Below are 25,941 nucleotides of genomic sequence, written 5' to 3'. Positions count from 1 at the left end.
AGAAACTACGAACAGAACTCACTTTAAATGAACAACTAAACGAGGGGATCACGAGACACACCTGGGATCAATGAACACATTGAACAGGAACAAAACCAAATATGGGCATTAGGGAAAACTAGGTCACTGGGAGCACTTGGGGAAGAAACCCAACACAAAACAGTCCATGGGCGTGACATACATATACATATATATATATATATATATATATATATATTTCTGTCATGACAACTCTCGGAGGGATTGGCATGGAAATGTACATGACAACGTTAATGCATTTGGTCTTGGCGGAATAGATCTGCTACTAGATGACATCGTCTATCGGTCCAACCCCATCTGCTACGCTGCTACTGCTGCGCCAGAGCAAGCACCGAGACTTGCTACTGTAAGAAATACTGCATGCTTCAAATATAACATACATGGAGTAGGGATGTAACGATTACGGTTTGATGATAAATCATGATAAAATTCACCACGGTTAGTATTACCGTTTCATTTTTTAATTATCATTAAAACCGTATTCGATTACCACGATTTGAACATCTCACAATAAATAAATGCTGTCCAGCATTAAGCACAGTTTTCAGTAACAGTCTCACGTGCGCACAGCAGCAGAGTAACTTAGTTTCGTTTTGAGTGAAAACACGGCGGAAAAGCTGGGAGGTTTTAAAAGAGTGCTGAGGGAATTATGCAAATTAATATATGAATGAATTAACTATATGAATGTACCTCCGAAGGTTCTGAATGTCTTCAGAAACAATTCGATAGCATTTTGTTTTCATCTTTGCTCCGTGTAATACCTAGAGGAACTGTTCTTAATCGCAATACTGCTTTGTCCACGGAGTTTATGGGAAACAGCTGTATTCAGCTTTTCCATATAAAGTGCCACCTGCTGTCAGAGAGTGGATTTACAGAGACTTATATTCACATTCAGCCTGTGTGCAGGTTCTGTCTGGACAAAAACAGACCCAATTTGCATGCCCTGCTGTAAATTTCGACCGGTCACTATAATCGTGATAAGAAATTTTCATACCGTTACATCCCTAACATGGAATAACCCCCATATAGCATACATGAACCACCCTGTAGCAGATCTATACAGGTGGAGCTGGGGAAGGTGGAGGGTTCTGAAGCACGCTGCAACTGCTACAGCAAGCACTAGTCATATATTTGAATGTTGAGCAGTGAGCTCATTGGCTACCGATACAAGAATGGGAACCAATCAGCTGTGCCATGTGATAATGATGTCATTAGGTCACACTGAGTAAGACCTATCGGACTGCGCCATCTAGGGATTCATGCCAGAACTTATACTTATTTTAGCTAGTTACCAACACAAAATTTCACATTTTCATTTTGTTTAACTTGATGTAATAAAACAACTAAAAATTAATAAAATATATATCAACCTATTAAAAAAAAAAAAAAACTAATAAAAGTGACAAAGGCATGCAATAAAATGACTAACTTTAACTCAACTGAAAATGGAAGATCTAAAAAATAATAACTACTTCAAAATACTAATAAAAACTATTATTCTTATGAATACTCTAAAAGTACTCTTATGAAAAGAGATTACAGGCACAATCCACACATCGACAAGAGTTGAGATTGTTTCATATTTTTATTACTAATAACAATAATAATTATAAATAAAATTAAATACAAAAATAAAAAATAAATTAATAAATAAAATAATTCTAATTAAATATAGTAATAAATCACAATTCACAAAATAATAATAATATTAATAACAATAATAATATTTTTTACTGTTCTTTCAGGGTTTTTTAAGGAAAGGTCATCTTACCGCAGAAAGAGAATATGTGACTGCTGTCTTCATGCACAAACTTGCGTGTCACGGACTCCTCCATGATCTGCTTGACCTGAAAGTCCAAAAAGGAAACCAACATCTGAGAATCTCAACATGTTCACTGCAGTGTTCGGCTGCTGAGGATCATGGGTAGCGGGCGAGGAGAGTGTCCTGCGCTTGACAGTGAGTCATAAACACACTCTCTTACTCACAGCTTGTTTTCTCCGAGTCTCATAATGAGTGATAGCGTGTGCAGATAGACATATGTGCACCGATCAATAGCACTTTCACTCTCTGACGCCTCATGATTCTGAATCTGAAATCATATTCATACGGTGCACTTCAAAACGACATCTAAATAAGGCAATCTGAAGGGTGAGCGATTATGACAGCTGTGTTGTAGAGTCGTTCCAATCCGAAGCTCAAAAAAGTGTTCTAGGGTTATTATGTTTATTTCCATTTTCATTTTAGTTAATTTTGTTGTGTCCTTTCTCATTTTTATTAGTTTAAAAACAATATATATATATATATATATACACATACATCTAGTTTTTATTAAGTTTTATTTCAGTTTTAGTTTAGTACATCAGGTTCCAGGTTTTTTTTTTCAGCTGCTTGCACACATTTTCAAAACTTTGCCTCTTTTTTCAAAACTTTACACACAAATCCAAGAATTGCACACAAAATGCAAAATGCCTCGCATCTCTTGCAAAATAAAGCACTGCATTCAAAATATCACAAACACCTCTCAAAAGCAAACATTTACAAACACCTTTGCCATAATATTAATTCCTGTTAGATTTGTGTGTGTTACGTAGAGAACTGTGTGTTGTGTTTTATGAAATTGAAAACTGAGTCAAAGGCTGAGCATCAGTGTCTGGTTTTGCAGGTTTGGTGAGTGCTTCTAGTGTTTGAGTGACAGCTTTCAGAAACTGTGTGACAAGGAAAGATTTGGTGTGTAAGCAGCTGAAAAAAAACTAAGCTAAATGAAAATGAGAAATGTTGCATTGACAACTATCTTGATATATAAAATTTCAGGTAACGTTTATTTATTTTTTCTTACAATGACCCTGATGATCCAGATGATTTTTGAGCGCTGCGATATGACATAAGGATCATCACTTTTAAATTAAATGCACCAAAAATATTATTACGTTTACGTTCATGCATTTGACAGATGCTTTTATCATTGCATTCGAGGTTCACATTTGATCAGTTCATGCATTTCCTGACAATTTATTGTAATCACAATGCTTTAAATGTTTTCTGAACATGGTAAAGTCATGCGTTTTTGGAGATGTATCATGGTGTGTATATATATATATATATATAAATCAAAGTTTCAATTTTACCATCTGATACCCTCATCATTCTTCTAATCTAGGAATGGAACATATTCAATTAGAATTACATATTCTAAAATGAGCATTTAGATATCTTAAAGCTGATGAATTATAATTAATTCTAATAAAACCCAGAATGATTTTGTTTAGATGGTCTGTGTTTTAAACACAGTAAGTTATACACTTAATAATATTTCATTAATATGAATTAGTGACTGCATTTGCATGATCATATGATTAGACTAATATAAGTACATTTTTATTTACCTTCAAGTTTAATATCCAAATGATTACTTTTCATTAAAAGTTTTTAAAAATTAATTAAAGGTTTTATTTATAGTGATTTATTTATATAGGTTTTATTTTTATGAGCAATATTATTATTTATATTGTTATATTATATTACATTATAATTATGTATTAATTCATGAAGGTTAATAACTAAATAGTTTATTTAATATTCTGCATTATTATATTATGTTAAAATATACTGTTATTTTATATGATACTTATATTAATATATTTATTAGTTAATTATATTTTAGTAAAGTACAGTAACTCAAGTTTTTTAATTTTTATATGCTATATTATTTATATATTGTTACATCAACTAATTAAGGTTACTATAATATAATTATATAATGACTCAAGGGTTTAATTTAAATAGTAACATACTACTACTATTATTATTATTTACATACTGATACTTATTTTATACATTTATGTTGTGTTCCAGAGTATTATCATGTGTTTATCAATAAACTACGGTACCGTTACAGTGTATTATCGCAAAGGACAATAACTTTACATAAACGAGTACAAACGCACAGATTTTAGATGCTCTTTCTATTGGATTATACTCTTAATAAGCACTGTAAATGTGAATATAATTGACTAAAATGAATAACTGGGCCAGAGATGATGTTCAGTAGCCTACTGTAAGAAATACATAGGTCTCAACAACCATGATGTTTACTATTACCACGCCATCATCTGGGTACCATGGTACGATCACAGTACAAGGAAGACACATCTTCATCATGCTGGACTCCTTAAGAAAGCAAATGGCTGATGACACCGAGAGGACAAACCAGAATGACCTTGTTTAGATGCTCTTCTTGATAAAACACACAGTACACGACAGTCTAATGAGCAGATGTGTGCTGTGATATTATCATAATCAGTGTGTGTGTGTGTGTGTGTGTGTGTGTGACACATTTAGCACCTGCAACCCCAGTCATTACGATCAGATTTAGTAATTGACAGCTTCTATCGATCATCTGCTCAATATCTGATAAACAATGAGACGCAGGGAAAATCTCCCACCTCCTTCTTGACGTTGCGCAGCAGCCTCTGACGCGTCTCGGATTCTGTAAACAGACAAACACAGAGATGCTCTCTCATCCAAAGCTCGCCCTGACGCGCTGTTTTCGCGCAGATTAAAGCAGAAGGTCTCACCTGCCATGGCTGGAGTCCGCTGTTCGTGTGAGGGATGAATGTGCGCAGGATGAAGCGCGGCGTCGTGAGTCAGAGCTGCGCGCGCAGGGTGTGGCGTCGCGCGTCAACGCGCCGCAGTCATGAGCGATATATCGCCGATCTCTGTCGGGATGCTGTGCTTCTGAATCTCTTATATAGGCTACGTTAGGATCAGGGTTGCCAGGTTTTCACATCAAAACCCACCCTACTGCTAATAAAAAGCAAGTTAGCCCAAAACCAGTGTTGGGAACTATATAATATACTGTCAAACGATTAATCGCGATTAATCGCATCCAAAATAAATCCAACACACACATACAATGTATAAATATATATTCACATAATTAATATGATATATATATATAAGTGTATTTAATATATAAACATAACACATTGTTCTTAAATATATCCATGCATGTGTTTGTATTTATATATACATAATAAATATATACAGTACACACATATATATTATGTAAACAAAAACTTTTATTTTGGATGCGATTAATCGCGATTAATGGTTTGACAGCATTAATATATGCACACACACACACACACACACACACACACGCATGTATATATTTAAGAAAAATATGTTATGTTTATATATTAAATATGTTTATATATATATATATATATATATATATATATAATATAAATTATTTGAATATAAATATATACATTTAAATACATGTAAGTATTTTTAAAATGTATACTGTATATGTGTGTCTTTATATATATAAATATACACAGTATGCACACATATATTATATAAACAAAAACTTTTACTTTGGATGCGATTAATTGCGATGAATTGATATAATATCATTATGAATTCATTATGTTTTATCGCGATTAATCGCATCCAAAATAAACGTTTTTGTTTACATTATATATATGTATGTGTACTGTGTATAGTTATTATGTATATATAAATACACACATACAGTATATATTTTGAAAATATTTACATGTATATACATTTATATATTTATATTCTTATATTTTATATTATATATACAATATATACACATAACATATTTTTCTTAAATACATACATGCTTGTGTTTGTATTTATATATACATAATTATGCCATGGTCTGTCTGAATACTGGATTCTGATTGGCTGGCAGGTGTTGAACTGCAGGTAGTTCCAGGTCAGTTTAATCATGTTCTATATTAATGCGCTTCCTATAAACATTGGTAACCATAGTAACATACAGTTACAGTTGAATAGTAATACAGACGAAAATAACCATCATTTTTATCGTTCTGGTCAAATATTGCAACGCAAATATTATTAACATCTTTAATATGTGAATGCTGGCAAATGACCATGACATAAACGAGATAATCAATGGCTAGCTGTGCATTAAACGATCTGAATGCACTCCGCTGCGCGTCGGGTGGTTCTTCACATTCAAATCGTTTAATGCACAGCTAGCCGTTGATTATCCCTTACTAAATATACACAGTATACACACATATATTATGTAAACAAAGACTTTTATTTTGGATGCGATTAATCGTGATTAATCGTTTGACAGCACTAGTTTTTATTTATATAATTAACTAAAGGTTTATAATTATATTATTTATATAATTATATCATAATTATTTATTATTAATTTAGGTTTTTATTTATATAATAATTATAAGTTTAATTTTAGATTCTATATTATTTATATGGTTATTTACATATTATGTATTAATTATAATTAAGGTTTTATTTATATAGTGAGTCGAGGTCAAAAACTAAAAAAAGAGCATGAAAATATATCAGAAATAAATAATATATAAATAAATAAAAGAGAGATAGCAAGTGATTAATAAAATACTATAAATAAATACAATATAAATCAACTAAAGGAGTAGCAGAAAACAGTAAATGTTGAGAAGTCAGATATGTGAGAGAGACGAGAAGAGTTTGAAGAGTTAAGACAAAATAAATATAAATTTATCTTCAGAGATTAATAAAGTCCAAAAACAAGTCAGAGATCAAGGATGCCAGGAAAACACTGTAACATCATGAGATGAATTTTCAATTATGATTTAAAAGTAAAGAAGCAACCCACAGCAGACAGTCTGAATGTAGGATTAGACAACAGACTAGCTGAAATTGTCATTTATTGTTACAGTCTAAAGCTCATTGTTTTCAAGTCGGCTCTGCAAGTAACAGAGGCAGGAGAATCTGGTGACTTTTATTTTGAAATGTGCGCGTGTTTCCGGTGCGCTTCACGCTCACCTCCTCAGTCGCACGCGCTTGGCGGGAGTCACTGAAGTTCACAAACTCGCTTTCCTCTTTCACTTTCAGCTGGTATTTTATGAATATAATTTTCAGTCAGAGGTGAGTTTATTTTAATCGCTGTTCAATCAGAGCTCAAGTAAAGCTCTTTAGAGAATATCTAATGTCTTTGGGATGCTCTGTGTTTTGAATTAGCTGTGTGGCTAAAGCTACTCAACATCTCTGATTCATTTAAATTTGGTTTAACATCACAACGTGTTTATTTTCAAATCGGGTAAATTAAAGCTCATTGTTTGTATGTTATGACTGGATAACATGGTTATTACAGTCACAGGTGAGTTACTTGGCTGTATGAAGAAATTCATATTTCATAATGCTGTTCAAGACGTGACTCGAGCACTTTCGCGTTAGTTATTATTTACTCTGAACACCTGCCTTAGTTTTTAGGAAGTATGCATATATTTCTAGACATTTATAGCTTTTTGTGCCTCCATTTGTGATCGATTTTTATCTTAAATGTGCCGAAAGTGCGTTAATGTATTTATTAGTATATGTGAATATAAAGTTATTAGTAAGTATTAGTTTTAAAATTTCATATGTATGCATGTGTGTATATGTATATATGTGCATATACATACATACATACACACATATATATATATATATCATTTTTATTATTATTTGATTTTATTATATACATACACACACACACACACATATATATATATATATATATATATATATATATATATATATATATATACACTGTGTGCAGAATTATTAGGCAAGTTGATATTCTGGTCATATTTTTTTTTTCCAAGAACATTTTACCAATTCCAAACCACATCAATCTTAATAACTACTATTGATTTTGTATTTAATAATTTATAAGTGATATATAATTGTCCATGAAGGCTGATAGTCAGAAACTCCTTATTTCAGGTGTGCAGAATTATTAGGCAGGTTTTCCTTTACAGATAAAATGAGCCAAAAAAGAGATTGAACTCAAGAATAAAAGTTAACAAAATGATTAAATGCCCATGAGAAGGATGCAATACTAATGCAATAATAGAATTAGCAAAGTTAAGGCATGACCACTGGGCAGCGAAATGCTCATTGGGTCAGCACGGTCAGAAAAAACAGGTGGAGAAGAAAAGACACCTTAACTGCAAAAGAATTAGGAATTAAGGTGTGAAACCATCAGGAACCATTTAGTCTCCAGAACTGCAACCTTCCTGGAGTCTCCAGAAGAGCAAGGTGTCAGGTTCTCAGAGACTTTGCTTGGGTAAAAATATTTAAATGACTCTCACTTAATAAGAATAACATGCTGAAGTGTTGTGAAATACATGAAGACAAATTTTTAATAGGCTTTATGGACAGATAAGTTGTGAGTGACTCTTGAAGGACCAGCATCACATCCTCTTGTGCCACTGTTTGAAGAATTGATCTTCCAGAATCTGGCAGTAAGTTTTAGGAGCTCATTTTTAATCAATCCTGCAAGACAGACGTTTCAGGATAGGAGATGAACTAAAATGAGCTCCTAAAACTTACTGCCAGATTCTGGAAGATCAATTCTTCAAACTGTGGCACAAGAAGATGTGATGCTGGTCCTTCAAGAGTCACTCACAACTTATCTGTCCATAAAGCCTATACAAAACCAGTCTTCATGTATTTCACAACACTTCAGCATGTTATTCTTATTAAGTGAGAGTCATTTTAAATATTTTTTTACCCAAGCAAAGTCTCTGAGAACCTGACACCTTGCACTTCTGGAGACTCCAGGAAGGTTGCAGTTCTGGGAAATGATGGTGCTGGAGACTAAATGGTGTCTGATGGTTTCTCACCTAATTCTTCACCTTAATTCCTAATTCTTTTGCAGTTAACGTGTCTTTTCTTCTCCACCTGTTTTTTCTGACCCTGCTGACCCAATGAGCATTTCGCTGCCCAGTGGTCATGCCTTAACTTTGCTAATTCTATTATTGCATTAGTATTGCATCCTTCTCATGGGCATTTATTAATTTTTTAACTTTTATTCTTGAGTTCAATCTCTTTTTTGGCTCATTTTATCTGTAAAGGAAAACCTGCCTAATAATTCTGCACACCTGAAATAAGGAGTTTCTGACTATCAGCCTTCATGGACAATTATATATCACTTATAAATTATTAAATACAAAATCAATAGTAGTTATTAAGATTGATGTGGTTTGGAATTGGTAAATGTTCTTGGAAAAAATATGACCAGAATATCAACTTGCCTAATAATTCTGCACACAGTGTATATATATCATTTTTTTTTATTATTATTTGATTTTATATATATATATACACACACACACATATATAATCAAATAATAATATTTTTTATATATATTTACATATATATTTATATATATTTACATATATATATATATATATATACATATATATATATATATATATGTATATATATATATATATATATATATATATATATATATATATATATATATATATATATATATGTAAATGTTATTATTATAATTTTTTAAAGTTAATTCTAAAAATATATACATATTTTCTATATTGATGTTCTTCTCTCCAGGTGGTCTGCAGTGTCCAGTGATCATGCCGTCCAGTCTGGGCTCCAGCAGTCCAGCTGCAGTTCTTCAGGAGGCTTTGGAAAACTCCAGCCGCTTGATTGACAGGCATCTGCAGGAGGATCGCTGTTTCCCGGACCTCTCAGAGCTCCTCAATGTCCCGTCACACAGTAAGAGATACCGTCTGTCCTGGCTGTTGTTAAGACCTGCTTGCTGAGCGTAAAACACGTTCATGTGCTTGTGCTTGTGTTTGGCAGATATGCCTTCGCTCTCGGGCATGTCGGACATGGATTACCCCCTGCAGGGCCCGGGGCTGATCAGCGTGCCGAGTCTTCCTGAGCTCAGCGCCATCCGCAGGGTTCCTCTGCCTCCGGAGCTCGTCGAGCAGTTCGGTCGTATCCTACCACACAGATGCACAAAATAAACCTTACACTGAAAGTGTCTTGTAGAATGAATCCAGTAAGTTGTTTGCAGTGCCTTAATTGCCCCTTTTGATCAGATATGCAGTGCAATTGCATGATGGGAGTTTTCCCTGAAATCTCCAGAGCGTGGCTCACCATCGATAATGACATTTTTATGTGGAATTATGAGGATGGGTGAGTATCGACACACTGGGCACTTATTATGCTTTTTATTTTAAATTAATTTACTTTTCCTTTAAAATGTAATATTGTTTTTGCTTGTAAACAATCTTATGAAGTGAGAAAAATGTGTAAACTTTAAATCATTTGAATGTTTTCCAGCAGACCCCGAAAATAAAACTGTAAATGAGCGCAATGTTGGCACTTTTAATATTTCTGGAAGTGTTTGAGACACGTGATGCTGATGTTTATTTGTGTTCAGGAGTGATGTGGCGTATTTTGACGGGCTCAGTGAAACTATTCTGTCTGTTGGACTGGTCAAACCTAAGCCAGGTCAGTTGGGTTTCTGTTGTGCATTATTTAGTGCTCACTCTCAGAAGAAGTTGAGAATATTACGCATTGATTATTCGGATGTTTTATCAGTCATTAGCCAAAAACGTGTGTAATGTATCGAAAGATTTCCTTCTGGGAATTTTCGTTTTCATAATTTGCTGTTTTAACACCGAATGTTTTTATATTCCAAATATTGTATTGAATCGTGTAGTCTTAGTTGTTACAGGTATTTATTTATTTTTCTTTTCTATTTATTAACATAAGAAAAAAAAAAAAAAAAAAATATATATATATATATATATATATATATATATATATATATATATATATATATATATATATATACACATATAGACATTGTATTTATGTATTTAATTTACTTTTTTTGCTTGTTTACGCTATGTAATGTTTGTATTATTATATTCATATATTCACTTGCACCTTTTTTTAAAACTTTTACACTTTTTGTTTTTTATAGTTACTATATAGTAATTTATAGTGTTTTTGCTTATTCTTATTCTCTTTTGTTTATTTGTTAATATAATATGACTAATCATAAAACATTAAATTATGACAATATATTTAACATTTTTATAATATTTTTTAAATGACAATCTTTGTATTTTATATTGTATGTATGTATGTGTGTATATATATATATATATATATATATGCACAAAATAAATTAACCATAAATTATAAAAAAAGAAAAAGTAGTAATTAAAAACATTAATTAATAAAAAAAAAGAAACATTAAGGAGAGGAAAGCAAACTAAGCCTGGAGTCATTATTTTTTGGAGAAGTTTCAAGAATCGGTCACATTTATTATTACTAGTTGAAGAAAAATAAATGGAGAAGTGAGTCTACCTCAACACCTACTTTTGTTTGTTACAGGTATTTTTCAGCCTCACATCCACTTCCTGTTAGTGTTGGCCACACCGGTGGATGTTGTGATCCTGGGCTTGAGCTTCCCAAAAGCCCATACAGGTGAGTGTCTTGTTTGGATGTGATTGAATCATGTGAGGATTGATTCTCAGTCTGCGTTTGTGTGCCGCAGGTCTGAATGACAGCATGTCAGGAGCCATGCAGCTGCTGCCAGATCCTCTCTACTCCATCCCCACGGATAACACCTACCTGCTGGCCATCACCTCCACGGACGTGGGCCGCATCTTCTTGGCGGGGAAAGACGGCTGTCTGTACGAGATCGCCTATCAGGCTGAAGCGGGCTGGTTCAGTCAGCGCTGCAGGAAGATCAACCACTCCAAGAGCAGCCTGTCCTTCCTCATCCCCTCGCTGCTGCAGTTCTCCTTCTCTGAGGACGGTAAGAGTCGGGGGAGAACATCTGCACACTTTGTAATTAATCAAAATTCAGTTTCGATTTTGATTTCGGCCTCCAGCGATTATGAAAATACAGTAATCAAGATAAAACGATCGTTGCTCTCCATTCCGCCCCCTTTCCAGCGCTGCTCTTTCAGTCCTTTGCATCACATGCAAATCAGTAAAATCATGTAACGAGACTTTTGCAAAATGGGACGTGCTTGATTTATAGAAGTATATTAGATTTATTCGTGTTTTTATAAGCGTGAAAGAGAACGTGTGCTGCTCCTCAGGAGGATTACCGTCTATGCGCTCAGAAACAGAGCAGAAGACGGACGTGTAAAGTCATCTTTTAGCGCAAAAATGCAGCGCTTAGTGATTAATGTAAAGAGTTGAGGATGAAAATACATGTGTAACAGTAAATTGGATCCGTGCGGCTCTTAAAGTGACAGCAGCTATATTCCTGATTCGACTGTGTGCTTTATATTAGAATGGTTTTCGCAAAATACTTGATAATGTCAAATCACACAGCGATAAAACAACAATTACGATATTATCACAGACGATATATATATATATATATCACAGCCCTATTTTGTAAGCCAAGCTGAATGCTTCACTTTAAATCTTGTGTTTTGTTTCAGATCCCGTTGTCCAAATTGCTGTTGATAATTCGAGGAATATTTTATACACTCGTTCGGAGAAGGCCGTCCTGCAGGTGGGTGTGTTGCCCGTGAACCGGAGACTGCGGTGTTTGTGATCTTTGATTGGGTTTAATGTGATTTTTGTGTCTGCAGGTGTATGATCTCGGCGCTGACGGGCAGGGAATGAGTCGAGTCGCTGCCATGTCTCAGAGCTCCATCGTCTCAGCGGCTGGGAACATCGCCAGGTACAGCTTCACTTAGAGAAAATAGATTAACCATTATGATATTACAATCAAAATTTTAAAATTTGAATGATTTTTCTCAAAGGGATAAATGTGTTATCTTTCATTAAATTATTGAAAATATGAATTATTATAAATAAGTATTCATTTGCTTCTATTTGGCATTTTTTAATAATTATAAATTAAATTATTATCATTATTAATAATAGCATTATTGTTTTATATAAAAATCATTATCTTTAATGCATGTAAAATTAATTTAAAAATCCTATTCTTAATAATTACATTATATTAATTATTATTATACACTTTTGTTTTTGTACAAAATAATAATTTACTGTTATTATTATTATTAATAAAATATTTATCATTATCTTAAATTTAAAAAGAATTAGAAAATGCTAATATTGGTCACCAATATATTGTTTTAATTTGTAATAAAACTAATATTCATTATATTCACAATTTACCAAAATATATCGTTATCTTTAATAAATGCAAAATTAATTTAAATGATCAACATATTGTGCACTCCTGTTTTTCTTAATAAAAATAATTATATTAATAATTAATATTGTTAACAAACTTATTTATTATGAAAATAATATGTTATTAATAATAAATGTATCATCTTTAAATTCAGAATGGATTAAAAATACTAATATTAGTCATTGATACGGTCACCGATATATTGTGCGCACCTAGTTTTCTTAATAAAAATGATATTCATTATTATTAACATTTTAAAAATATTAAAAAGTTTAATATATAAATATTGTAAAAGCTTTACATTATTAATTCATTTCATAATTCATTTCTCATGTTTAATAAATGTGAAATTGATCAAAAAATACTAATTCTTGTTTATACCAATATGATCACCAGTATGTTGCATGCACTCCTAATTTATCTTAATTATTTATAATAATGAGATTATATTAATAATTATAAAAAAAAATTAAAATGTATGAATAAAAATGTAATTTTAAAAAAAAATATATATATATATATTTTAAAAGCGGTCACAGATATGCTCACCGTTATATTGAGCACTCCTGCTGTTCATGTGAGGTGTTCCTGTGTAATGCATGTCTTTCAGGACGATCGACCGCTCCGTGTTCAAACCCATCGTTCAGATCGCAGTAATCGATCGCTCCGAGTCGTCAGACTGTCAGCTGCTGGCCGTCACTCATGCTGGTACGGTTTAGAAATGGAGACTCCAAAGAAGCTTGGGTCTGTATCGTCTCTAAATACCGTTTCTGTCGTGCAGGTGTGCGTCTTTACTTCAGCACCATCCCTTTTGCTCCTCCAAACGCCAAACACATCTCCGCGCGGCCCAGCATCCTGGCGCTGGTGCACGTGCGTCTGCCGCCCGGGTTCTCTGCGTCCTCCACCCTCCAGAAACCAGCCAAAGTTCACAAGGCTCTCTACAGTAAAGGAGTTCTGCTGATGGCCGTGTCTGAGGCTGAAGACAGCGACGTTCTGTGGTGCATCAACCACGACTCCTTTCCCTTTAAAAAGCCCCTCATGGAAGCTCAGGTCAGAGACGTTATTTCTGGCTGGTCGTGTCTTCATTCGTCTGTCTGTTGTTGTTGTTTTATGGAAGCTTGTTTCCACCATGGGATAAAATAAATAAAAAGGTAATATTTCTCAGTTCTAACCTTTTTTATCTTCACAGTTCTGAGAAGAAAAGTCTGAACTGTGAGATATAATCAGTTTATGGAACATGGAATGTCATGGAATTTGTCCATTTTTGGTTGAATATATCAAATCTCCAGAACTGCTCTGGCAGTCACTTTGAGTATTTTACATTTCATTTCATTTAAGGTCTTTAAGTTTGGTTTAATGTGAAATTGTGACAAAAATATTACTATTGTACAGTAGAATATGTCTCGGTGTAATAGTAATAATTATAAATTAAATCTTTATTTTTTCAATTTTAACAGTAAACATCTGCTATGCAGCACTTTTCTTGCCAGAAAATTAAAGGGTTTGTTTAATTCACTAAAAGATTAAGATTTAATGCTTTCATTTGATTGCCAGAAAAATGTAAATACTTAACACAAAATTCCTGGAGGAAAAAAAAACATTTCATAGTGCCGTAAAAATGACATTAAGTTTAAGTTAAGTTTCATCATTTTAATTAATTACGTACTTTTATTACTAAAAAGACTATTAGAAGTTAAGTTATTTTTATCATTTAAATTAGACATGCTTATTGAAATTGTGATTTATTAAAATTTTATTTAAACAAAAAAACGGAATTGGCGTGAAATTTTTTTCATAGTGCACAAAATTTTAATAAATTGCTATATTTTGTAAGTTTCGTGATTTTAATTAATTAGACAGTTTTTCATTACTAAAATTCAGTTTAACCATTAAAATAGTCAATAAATATCAAAATGGAATCCATAAAAAAATAAAATGGGGGGAAAAACTAATTTAGGAAAAAAAAAACCTGAAATTAGGTAAAAATAGATTTGTGAGATAAAGTCACAATCACCTTTTAAATTTTTATTCTGTGGCAGAAACTAAAAACAGAATTGTGAGATTTAAACTCAGGATTCAGAGAAAAAAGAAACTCATTTATATCTCGCAGGTAAAAAGTAACAATTGACTTTATTTTCTGTATTCTGTGGCAGGAACGGGCTTCTATAGTTCACCGCGACAACACACTGATGTCTGTGTTTTTTGTCTTGTTGTCCAGATGACGGTGAATGTGGACGGTCACTCGTGGGCTCTGTGTTCGGTCGAGGACACCAAATCTCCCAGAATCCTCACTCCTCTCAATAAAGATCTCATTCCAGTCACGGAGTCTCCTCTAGTCGTTCAGCAGCACAGCGTCCCGCCGCAGAAGTTTGTTCTCCTGTCCGCTCAGGTATGAGCGCTCTCTATTCTAATTATATTTTATCTATCTGTTTTCTTTTTTTATTTAAAAGATATATTTGACCCTCTCTCACTTGCACTCTCTAAAACTGCTCGTTTTTCTTAAAAAACAAACTAAAAAAAAACTGTAGCATTAGCTTTCTATATTCTTTTTCTATTCTTGTTTTCTACTTGTGTGTGTCTCTATCTATATCTGTCAGATAGATAGACACACGCAAACTCCCTTAAAAAAACATTACAAATCTTACTGATCCCAAACTTTTGAGCAGCAGTGTATGTATGTGTTTATAAACAAACAAACTCAAAATCCCCTGCTAGTGTACAGTGTTAAGCTAACAGAGTTGTCACAGCACTTGTATATCGTTGCTCTTTTGTTGGTTTTGATGGCTTCTATTGTCCTCGTTTGTAAGTCGCTTTGGATAAAAGCATCTGCTAAATGACTAACTGTAAATGTTTGATGGAGCCTCTGGTTGTGATGTTGTTCTCTCACGGTTTGTTTCCCGTCTTCAGGGGAGTCACATCTTCCACAAGCTGCGGCCGGTGGATCAGCTGCGCCACCTGCTGGTGAGCAGCGCCGGAGGAGAGAGCGAGGACGTCGAGAGGTTCTTCAAGCTCCACGGGGTGAGTGACGGCACCTTTAACCTTCCAGACACTTTGCTGTGTGTTTGTCCATAAATAATCAAACCAGAAATTATTCTGACACCTTCAACGTTTCTCACATTATCTGTTTATTCACTGTAGTTTAGAAAACGGTAAGAAAATATGAGAAGAACTCGAGTAAAACTGTGTCAGAACAAATTCATCTTGATAACCAAAAATGATTCAGCTGTTAAATTAAGTACACAATTAGATAATACCAATTTAGCTCAACCAATTACCAAGCAATGCTTCACTGTGTTCAGTCTGTGTGTAAAAAGGTCGCATTAGCAATTAAAGAAAAACACTTCAGCAAAACATGCTCAGCTCAAAGCGTCGGAGTAATTTTTGCTCCCAAATTTTACTGCTAGTCCACTTTATGAAGAAGTTTTGGGTATAATGTCACAGTTTACTTTATTTTGCTCTCCTCACTTACATAAGTGAACTGTAGTGTCTTGCAGCCGCTAGTGCAAAAATATCAACAATTATATCTGGAGTCTGAATCATTTGGTTTGATTTCTACGATGCGGACGGAATCCAGTCATAAAAACTGAATTTACTGAATAGCACGGAATATCATGGTTTGTCAAACTTTGAATGAATTAATCAAAAGTAGGTCAGTACACTTGAATCAAATCGTGATGTGGACTAGTGTCTGTGTCTCTGTGTGAATGAATGACGCAGACGCACGGTTTCGTTTACTACACACACATACTGAAGCTCGCGGTGACTTCAGCGTCTGTCGTCTCTAAACGAGGACATAAACACAAGAACAGCATCCCCAGAACTGCTCTGAGAGTCACTTCATCAGCATTTTACTGTTTCATTACATTAAAACTAGCCTCGTATGACATTGTTCCAGAAATGTATTACTATTTGTCAGTAGAATGTACATACACTGCTACTACTGCAAAAATTAAAACTTTGTTTTAAGGAATAATCACACAACATTTCCATGTTTTAAGTTTAATAGTAAATTCCCTTTGTTTGCCAAAAAAAGATTAATTGTCAGTCATTAAAAGATAAATAAATTAATGTTTTATGCCTTCATTTGATAACCTGAAAAAGTTAAATACACAACACAGAATTTCTGAGGAAATGAAACATTTCGTAAGGCTATTTTAAGAATAGATTTGAATAAATTAAGTTGTTTTTATGCATACAAATAATTGGACATGCTAAAGCAGAATTTGGCAATAATAAAAAAAATCAAAACATTTCATAGGCCCTAAACATGTAATGTTTGTATAAGTGTCATGATTTTAATTAAGACATGCTTTTTGATTAATAAAAATTTATTTAACCATTAAAAAGGAGTCCAGACAAAATGGAATTTGGGAAAAAATCAAATGGAATTCATAGGGCCCTAAAATATATCTGTTTTCCCGTCCAGGAGGGTCAGGCGTGTGCCACAGCGCTCATCTTGGCCTGTTCCTCAGCTGCGTGCGATCGAGAGGTTTCTGTGTGGGCCACACGAGCCTTCTTCAGGTCAGATATGAACTTATATAACTCTTCTTTCCCAGGCTTTTGATCATATTTGTGGTTGCTTTGAAATGGCTTAAAGGGTCTTTTTTTAAGTTAGAGGAGCCGTCGTTTCATTTTTAAGTCATTGTAGCCAAATAGTGTCAAAATGTGTAAAGAATAAAATGAACTTTTACAGTGCTATGAACTTATCCATTTGGCAGATGCTTGTATCCACAGCAATGTTGTGACTTGTATAAAGCCATTAATGTCAAGCATGCAAAACATTTGGATTCATGTCACATGAGAGGTTTGTGAGCTCACGTTTATTTGAATAGCACAATGGTACTTTCCTTTTCACTTTAAATAAAATATTTTAGACTTTCCGTTTTTAGAATAAATGTTGTTTATAAAGAACACTATAATTGATTTCATATTTATTTAATTTTTTAAAATAGTTTTGTTCTGAACACCATAAAAATTAGGATTGTTCCGATTCCGATACTAGTATCGGAAATTCCACCGATACCACAAAAAATTCTGGCATCGGTATCGGCGAGTACTTGAACCCATGTACCGATCCGATACCATTTTTAAACAAGACCTATAGTTATGCGCGCTAGCTTTGCTTAACGCTGCAAATCGGAAATCAATTCTTCTTCGCTGCTCAGAATGCAAAGACAGGAAGTTGTGCTGTGTTGCCACACAAGCAACCACTATTTAGAGCAGAGAAGAAGAAATACAAACGTGTTAGCACATTGCCAGTAAGTTAAATCACTCGCATACGCGACTAAATCTTCACCCTGGGCGACTAAATGATGTCTAATATTAGCCACTAGCTAATAAATGATCAGATTTTACTGGAGGCTATGTATAAGTTTAGCACAGATATATTGTCACTCGCTGAACACTCTGAGCGCTTCAGAGTTTCACTCTCCGTCAAGCGATATATTTTTCAGTTCATCTGAATGAATGCGCAGCGCAGCTGTATTTGACGTACCGTAAGCTCTAGTGTGAAGCGCACGACTCGCCGTCGCTTTGCTTTTTTCCTCACATGCAGAGAGAGAGAGGGAGAGAGTCTTACATGTAGCCTGTCAATTCTGCATGGTATGTAAACGTTATTCTTTGTTGTATTTTTCTGTCAAAATAACGGAGTTCCTTTGGAATTCTTCAGTTTAACTGCCGGGTTCTCCGGTCGTAGGCGGAGCTAATGCGCAAACGACAATCTCATTGGCTGGCGCTCACCTATTATCATCCCTGTTTTGATTTCAGCAAATCAGTTCGAGCCAATGCAGACAACGTGATTAATATTCATGAATCCAGCAGCTCGTTAATCCTTAGTGCGTTTTATATTGTTCTTAGTAGAATTCATAGTATGATTATTATTTTATCAGTATTATTGATAGTTTCCCCCCATTTTTACAGAAACACTGAATGACCAAAAAAGCACCACCACCGGTCTTAAATTCAGTTAAAATTACTCGCCAGACTATCTATCTATCTATCTATATATCTATCTATCTATATATGGTGAAGCACACCCTAAAATAATTGTATCAATTCATACAGGGCTAGTAGTACATACAACTGTATAACCAGATACACACCCGGGTATCGGATCAGTACTCGGTATCGGCCGATACCCTGAGCCTAGGTATCGGAATCGGTATCGGGAAGGGAAAAAGGGTATCGGAACATCTCTAATAAAAATTATAGGATTTGTTGTGGAGTGAGTGGAACTAAAATACATTTGTATAATATATTATAATATAGATGTATTATATTTATTAAATGTATATATTATTTATGTATTTGTTTATTGTGAGTAATGACATTTTGGAGCGTTTTTACAGTAATGCTTAATTTATTTAGTTTATTTTTTAATAATGACAGATTTTTATCGTTTTGAGTTATTACAGTTTTGGAATATTTCTACAGAAATGCTTTAGTTATTTATTTTGTTTTTAATTATTTTTTTAATAGTGACCATTTTTAAGCATTTTTACAAAAATATTTATTAATTGTTTTTGTTCCTTTCATTTATTTTATTTAAACCTTTTGTTTTATGTCACTATTTTACATGAATTCTGAATGTAATAAAAAGTGGTCAAATGTTTCCTTTTCAGTCTTTGTTTTTTTTTTTTTTTAATTTGTGCAATTTCCATCCAGTGCAAGACATTTTCCGGAAAACATCCTCAAACCACTGCAATATTCATTTAACAAATCATGATATTTCTTTTCTATGGGCAACAAAATCGTCAGTATTTGATATGTTGCACAGCCTTATGTCTGCAGTTTTGACATGATTAATAAAGTTGTTTTTATGCAGGTATGGTGGAGAGGCTCAGATGCGTTTCCCATCTGCCCTTTCTGCCCCCAGTAACGTCGGCCCGCTCTTCAGCTCCCCTGTACCAGGTGACTAACATCTCAACCCGCCGCACTGATCATGTTTGAACCATTAACCGTGTCCAATCACTTACTAGTAGCTGGTTGTTCATGTGTCAGTGTGGACTAATGTCTAATCTGTAGTGTGCTGTGATTGTAGGATCCCCAGTGTCTGTCGGCAGCCCCCTACCAAACCCCAGTTTTCTTGCCACACCTGCACCAGGTATATAACACCCCTCAGACCAGCGACCGCTTCACTAATCTGTGTCTACTAGTATAGTTGATCTTAAGGCAATAGTTCAGCCAAAAATGAACATTTACTCTCAGTTCATCTGAGATCAGGATGAGTGTTTCTTCATCAGGTTTGTAGAAATGTGTCTCTGCATCAGTGTCTCAGCGATGGATGCTCTGCAGTGAATGGGTGCCGTCAGAATGAGAGTCGATTAAAAACATTACAATAATCCAGTCCATCAGTTAACATCTGAAACGAATCCAGCATTAAGACGTTTTTAAGTCAAATACCATTGAGTCTATAATCCATAATAACGCTTCCTCCAGTGAAGAAGTGTTCTGGTCTGAATCAGGAGAGAAATCTGCAGATCAAGCAGCGTTTACAAGCCAAAACAGCTCGTTTGATGTGATGTTTTTATCTGACTGACGTCACGCTTGGATTAGCGAGTATTAAAAAATGCACCTACTATTTATAAATCCGAGATCTGGGCACATTTTGGAAAAAAACATGTTCAGAATCGATTCTGAGCTTGGTTTTTTCCTGCGTGTGTGTGTGTGTGTGTGTGTGTGTGTGTGTGTGTGCTGGAGATAATCACTGCACAGAATATACGCTGTGAGACTCGTGTGTGTTGCTTGTGCTTCCTCTCGCTGTTATTTCAGTGCATCACTTTAGATATGATCCACGCATCAGAACGTATTAGATGTTCACGTACCGACAGACTTTCACGCGCGCTGTGTGTTTGTTTGTCCTTTTGTTAAATGCACTGCATCTCCGAATACTTTTATGATATGAAATCGATGTAAACACGGTTGTGTTTTCAGAGCAGGACAAAACATCTGATATGTGGAAACAGATCTGTGCATCGGTGTGAATGAAGCTCGTTAAAGATCTCATCAGTAATAATGCTGAAGAAAAAAGAAAAACACACAACTATGACTCTGTAAACTTTCGGATTCTTAAAGCACTCTTAGATACTGAAAGTGCTTTTTGTTTATCAAAAAGTTTATTACTTTATATATATATATATATGTATATATATATATGTGTGTGTATTACTTTATTTGAAGCTATATTTATTTGGTTAAATTCTTAACTGTTTTGACTTATTATTAATTTTTGATTATTTTAAAAAGTAGCCAGCTTATATAATTTAATAAAAATGCACAAAATAGATTTGATATAATCGTGATGCATCGTGATATCGAATCGAATCATTGAGATGATAATCGTAATTGAATCGTGAAGCCAGTGATGATTCACACTCCTACTGTATTTCAGGCCCCAAATGCATCTTTTGTTGTCTTTTTCCTGTTATTTTGCATGTAATTCTAAATATAGAATATCATTTTTTAAATAATAATAATAATCCGATCAAAGTGTGGTTTTCTGTGTGTTTTGCTGTTGTGTGTAAATATGTGGTTGACTCCTCTCGACTCATCAGGCATGTTCCCGCCGACCGTGTCCACGCCTTACTTCCCAGCTACTCCCATGATCCCGAGCGGCGCGGCCATCACAGCTGTGTCGTCTGGACCCGAGGTCATCTTCTCTGGAAAACACAACGGCATCAGTATCTACTTCACACGTATACTGGGGTCAGTCAGCGTTACGCTTAAATACAGATGTTTGTGATTTTATGAACACTTGTAACTAGGACTGCAAAACAATTCAAAACGATTAATCGATTCTAAATAAAAGTTAAGGCTTACAATACTATATGTGACCCTGGAGCACAAAACCAGTCATAAGGGTTAATTTTTTAAAATTGAGATTTATGCATCATCTGAAAGCTGAGCTTTCCATTGATGTATGGTTTGTTGGACAATATTTGTCTGAGATACAACTATTTGAAAATCTGGAATCTGAGGGAGCAAAAAAATCTAAATATTGAGAAAATCACCTTTAAAGTTGTTCAAATGAAGTTCTTAGCAATGCATATTACTAATCAAAAATGAAGTTTTGATATATTTACAGTAGGAAATTTACTAAATATCTTCATGGAACATGATCTTAATATCCTAATGATTTTTGGCATAAAAGAGAAATGTATAATTTTGAGCCATACAATGTATTGTTGGCTATTGCTACAAATATAGCTGTGCTGCTTATGACTGCTTCTGTGCTGCAGGGACACAGATGTGCGTGTACTGTGTCTCTTTATTATGTATATATAAATACTAGGGCTGTCAAAATGAATGCATTAATAATGCGTTAACGCAAACTAATTTTAACGGCACGAATTTCATTAATGCGCAATTAACGCAGTGAGCATTTTCTGTTTGACCGGTTGCCTTTAGCCCGTAGTTGAACAAATGGAGATGCTGACAGTGTTGCCAATGTGCAGCTTCAGAGACTTTTTTTCAAAAAAGCGCCTAGCAACAATTTCTAAAACGGAGAGTTCCGGTCCTTGATTCTGATTGGTTCAGCCGCGTGTGAAACCTTGCTACATGTATGGAATAACGGTTTTATAAAAGCAATAAACCCCGTGAAGCTGTGGTTTACAGTGAATTTATAACAGCTAAGGGGGTTGTTAGGCACGACGTGAAGCGGATTATTGCTTTAACATAACACATAATTGGACAAACCTGTAGTTTCTGAGACGAGCGCGAGGGTTTGCGTCTGCTCTGTTCAGCGAGCGTCAGAGGAGCAGCGCTGTCAGTTAAACACAGATATTATGTTGCTTCTCTAATTTTACATGCAAGTACAGCTGAAATCACAGCACAGCTATTGTCTTTATCTTGTGTGTTTGATTTCATCAGACGACGGCTCGATTATCAGGATTTCTTGGAAGTGAGAGCTAGTTATGTCTTAATGGGTCGCGTTTCAGTCACTATTTCATATTCATCCCGTTGTCTGACAACAGAAACAGTCAAATATACCAATGAAAACAGTTTTATTGAGAATTTAGCTGCATCAAAATACAGTATATGGGCACAGAGAGGCGAAACAAATCTAATAATAAATAATAAATTTTGCATGTTCAGAAGCAGTGAGCTGCCCTGTCCTGTGAATAATGTAAACAGGTTTGTGTCAGTATTGCTCAGTGCGAAGAAAGAGAAGTGATGGGAACCTGGTATTTCTATGTTCTTTTTTCATGTGTCTAATAGACATGAACAAGTTCTTTGAAAAACATCTATGACCGTTGAAACATGTCTAGTCTTCATGCTCTGTGTATGGTTTCAATAATAATAAACATACATTGCATAAAGCATCCATATTTGTCCATGCCCATGATGATTAGAGTATTAAAAACTTGAAAAGTATTGATTTAAGGTACATTTTAGAACAAAAAAGAAATGTGCGATTAATCACGAGTTACCTCATGAAGATCATGCAATGATCTAATGATCCAATGATTTAATCGAGATTAAATATTTTAACCGAATGACAGCCCTAATAAATACACACACGCACGTGTATATATTAAGGAAAAATAGGTTAGATTTGTACATAAAATATTTATATTTATTTATGATTTAAATTGTTTGCATAAAAATACATAGTGCATACAAATATTTTTTTTTAAATATATACATGTGTATTATTATTATATACATATGCACAGTACACACAATATGTAGTATGTAAACAAACTTTTTTTATTGGATTAATTGCTATTAATCGTTTTGCAGCCCTGCTTGCAACAGTTGGATGAAGGTGTATTTTGACTGATTCTTTGCACTTATTTTTTAATGTTGATGTTTTAAAACAGGAACATCTGGGATGGGAGTCTTTCGATGGAGACCACCATAACCAAAGGCAGTCAGACTGTGACTATTGTGAGTAATGCCAGATTTTTATGAAAATGATTTGTGCGTTATTTAGTTTTTTTGTGAGTAATGACCGATTTTGGGGCATTTTTACAAAAAAATGCTGCTTTTTGTTTTCATCTATTTATTTTGTTTATTACAGATTTTTGAGCATTTATACAATAATGCTTGTTGTTTTCTTTTTATTTATTTTGTTTATTTTTAGTAGGCACAGATTTTTATGCAAGCCCGTTTCCACCACTGAATAAAACATTTAGAAAGGTTATTGCGACTTTTCATCTCACAATTCTGACTTAACTCGCAATTGCGAGAGAAAAAAAGTCAGAATTGTGAGATAAAAAGTCGCAATTACCTTTTAATTTTTTTCTTTTTATTCAGTGGCGGAAACAGGCTTCCATAGATTTTGAAGCATTTAAAAAAAAAAAAAAAAGTTTTTGTTTTTATATATGTATCTGTTTTGTGAGTAATTGTAGATCTTGGAGCATTTTACACTTAATGCATTATTTTGACTTTGTTTTTAGTAATGGCAGATTTTTTTTCTTTAACACAAATGTAAGCATTTTATTTTATTTTTTCTGAGTAATGACAGATTTTTGCAGCAATTCTACATTATTGCTCTGCTTGTGTTCCAGGGTTTTGTAACCTATTTTTTTCTTTGCTTATTTTTTAGTTGTAGTGTTTTTTTGTCAAGCTTATATTTTATTTAGCTTTAATTGATGTGTTTTTTTTAGCCAGTGATAAAAGACTGAAAGGTTTTTCTTTTAGTTTATTTTTATTTAATTTGACTATGTATTTTTTCATATCTAATTTTTATTTTTAATTTATATTTACCTTTTTTAGTTGATATGTTTATTTTTCAATTATTGTTTTACTTTTTAGCCAATCAGAGAAAGACTTCTGGCAGTCGAACATTTGGTTTATTTGCAACATGCCTGAAATCACTTCTGCACCGTTCTGATGATGTTCTGATGATGTTCTCCGGTTTTAGTTGGAGAGTACGGCCAGCTCATCTGATCTGGAGGTCATCCTGATGGAGCTTCAGGGTTTGAAGGAATTCCTGGACAAAAACTCCCAGTTCAGTCCAGCTTCTCTGGGTGTGGGCAAGTAGGTGCCCTTTAGATCCTCTCATGGTCATCTTGTAGTAACACACGTTGGGTTTTCTAATGGTGCTTTTCCACTGCATGGTACGGCATGGTAGGGTTCAGTACGGCTCACTTTTGGGGGGTTTTCCACTGGGTACGGTACCTGGTACTTTTTTTTTAGTACCACCTCGGCCGAGGTTCCAAGCGAGCCGCATCGTTACCAAAACATGACGTGTAAACTCTGCTGATCACTGATTGGCCGGAGAAAATCGTCACTGAACTTGCGGCACGAGACACAACAGATCCGCTGGATTTAAATCAGCAGCCAGCGAAGGATCGAACGCAACTGTTTTGAATGAGCGCACCTTTCTTTTAACAACCAAAAGAAAGTTGTCTGTTGTCTGTTGAGGAAGTGCAGACTGTCTCTCGTTGATAGCCGAGGAGCGGATCCAGCGAGCGCGTGATGGAGCGACGCGGAATTACAACGTTTTTCAGGAGTCCCGGCAGTAGAGGCGGCGCGACTATAACGGCACGTGAATAATCCCGCCCGCTCTAAAGCGGTACTAAACGCGGTGGAAAAGCGCCATAACTCTTGACCTCTTCGGTTTCAGCTCAACAGCAGATCTATTACCAATTTAAATAAATCAAACATAGTTATTTCTTTAGTTTGTATTTTGTATGTATTTTTATATTTAGCTTATTTTATTTTAAATATTTTTTATTAATTTATTTAGAATTAAAAAAAGTTTTACTCATTTACCAATTTTCAGATATGTAGTTATTAATTTTAATTTGTTTTATTTTAAATGCATTTTTAGAAATTAAGTACTTTTAAAGAGATAATTCATAAATGGTTTGTTTTATAAATATATGTATTTTTAACTTTATTTTAGTAGTTAATTTGTTTTATTTACTAATTTTCAGT

The 25,941-nt window shown here is 34.1% G+C and overlaps 2 protein-coding genes across 3 annotated transcripts in view; one reads left to right on the top strand and one right to left on the bottom strand.

Moving 5' to 3' along the window:
• The window catches only part of sgsm1b (small G protein signaling modulator 1b), a 34,593-nt gene extending 29,829 nt beyond the window's left edge, over nucleotides 1–4,764 (bottom strand). The window contains exons 1-3 of the mRNA XM_058789877.1: nucleotides 4,615–4,764; nucleotides 4,483–4,526; nucleotides 1,811–1,886 (exon numbers count right to left, since the gene is read on the bottom strand). Coding sequence (XP_058645860.1) covers nucleotides 1,811–1,886; nucleotides 4,483–4,526; nucleotides 4,615–4,621 — 127 coding nt within the window. The 5' untranslated portion in view covers nucleotides 4,622–4,764. The remainder of the gene's footprint in view (nucleotides 1–1,810; nucleotides 1,887–4,482; nucleotides 4,527–4,614) is intronic.
• Nucleotides 4,765–6,823: 2,059 nt separating this feature from the next.
• nup155 (nucleoporin 155) overlaps nucleotides 6,824–25,941 on the top strand; it is a 34,162-nt gene continuing 15,044 nt past the window's right edge. For both annotated transcript variants that reach the window (XM_058789615.1, XM_058789614.1), the window contains exons 1-19: nucleotides 6,824–6,976; nucleotides 9,456–9,620; nucleotides 9,708–9,845; nucleotides 9,950–10,046; nucleotides 10,294–10,364; nucleotides 11,259–11,351; nucleotides 11,422–11,685; nucleotides 12,326–12,399; nucleotides 12,479–12,570; nucleotides 13,667–13,764; nucleotides 13,838–14,106; nucleotides 15,275–15,445; nucleotides 15,964–16,074; nucleotides 17,483–17,577; nucleotides 19,880–19,965; nucleotides 20,096–20,158; nucleotides 21,609–21,759; nucleotides 23,877–23,943; nucleotides 24,923–25,038. In XM_058789615.1, coding sequence (XP_058645598.1) covers nucleotides 9,479–9,620; nucleotides 9,708–9,845; nucleotides 9,950–10,046; nucleotides 10,294–10,364; nucleotides 11,259–11,351; nucleotides 11,422–11,685; nucleotides 12,326–12,399; nucleotides 12,479–12,570; nucleotides 13,667–13,764; nucleotides 13,838–14,106; nucleotides 15,275–15,445; nucleotides 15,964–16,074; nucleotides 17,483–17,577; nucleotides 19,880–19,965; nucleotides 20,096–20,158; nucleotides 21,609–21,759; nucleotides 23,877–23,943; nucleotides 24,923–25,038 — 2,198 coding nt within the window. In that variant the 5' untranslated portion in view covers nucleotides 6,824–6,976; nucleotides 9,456–9,478. The remainder of the gene's footprint in view (nucleotides 6,977–9,455; nucleotides 9,621–9,707; nucleotides 9,846–9,949; nucleotides 10,047–10,293; nucleotides 10,365–11,258; nucleotides 11,352–11,421; nucleotides 11,686–12,325; nucleotides 12,400–12,478; nucleotides 12,571–13,666; nucleotides 13,765–13,837; nucleotides 14,107–15,274; nucleotides 15,446–15,963; nucleotides 16,075–17,482; nucleotides 17,578–19,879; nucleotides 19,966–20,095; nucleotides 20,159–21,608; nucleotides 21,760–23,876; nucleotides 23,944–24,922; nucleotides 25,039–25,941) is intronic.

This window comes from Onychostoma macrolepis, chromosome 10 (assembly GCF_012432095.1).
Source record: "Onychostoma macrolepis isolate SWU-2019 chromosome 10, ASM1243209v1, whole genome shotgun sequence".
Lineage (NCBI taxonomy): Eukaryota > Metazoa > Chordata > Actinopteri > Cypriniformes > Cyprinidae > Onychostoma > Onychostoma macrolepis.
The sequence above is the reverse complement of the archived record's forward strand: the minus strand, read 5'-3'. Positions and strand labels throughout refer to the sequence as shown.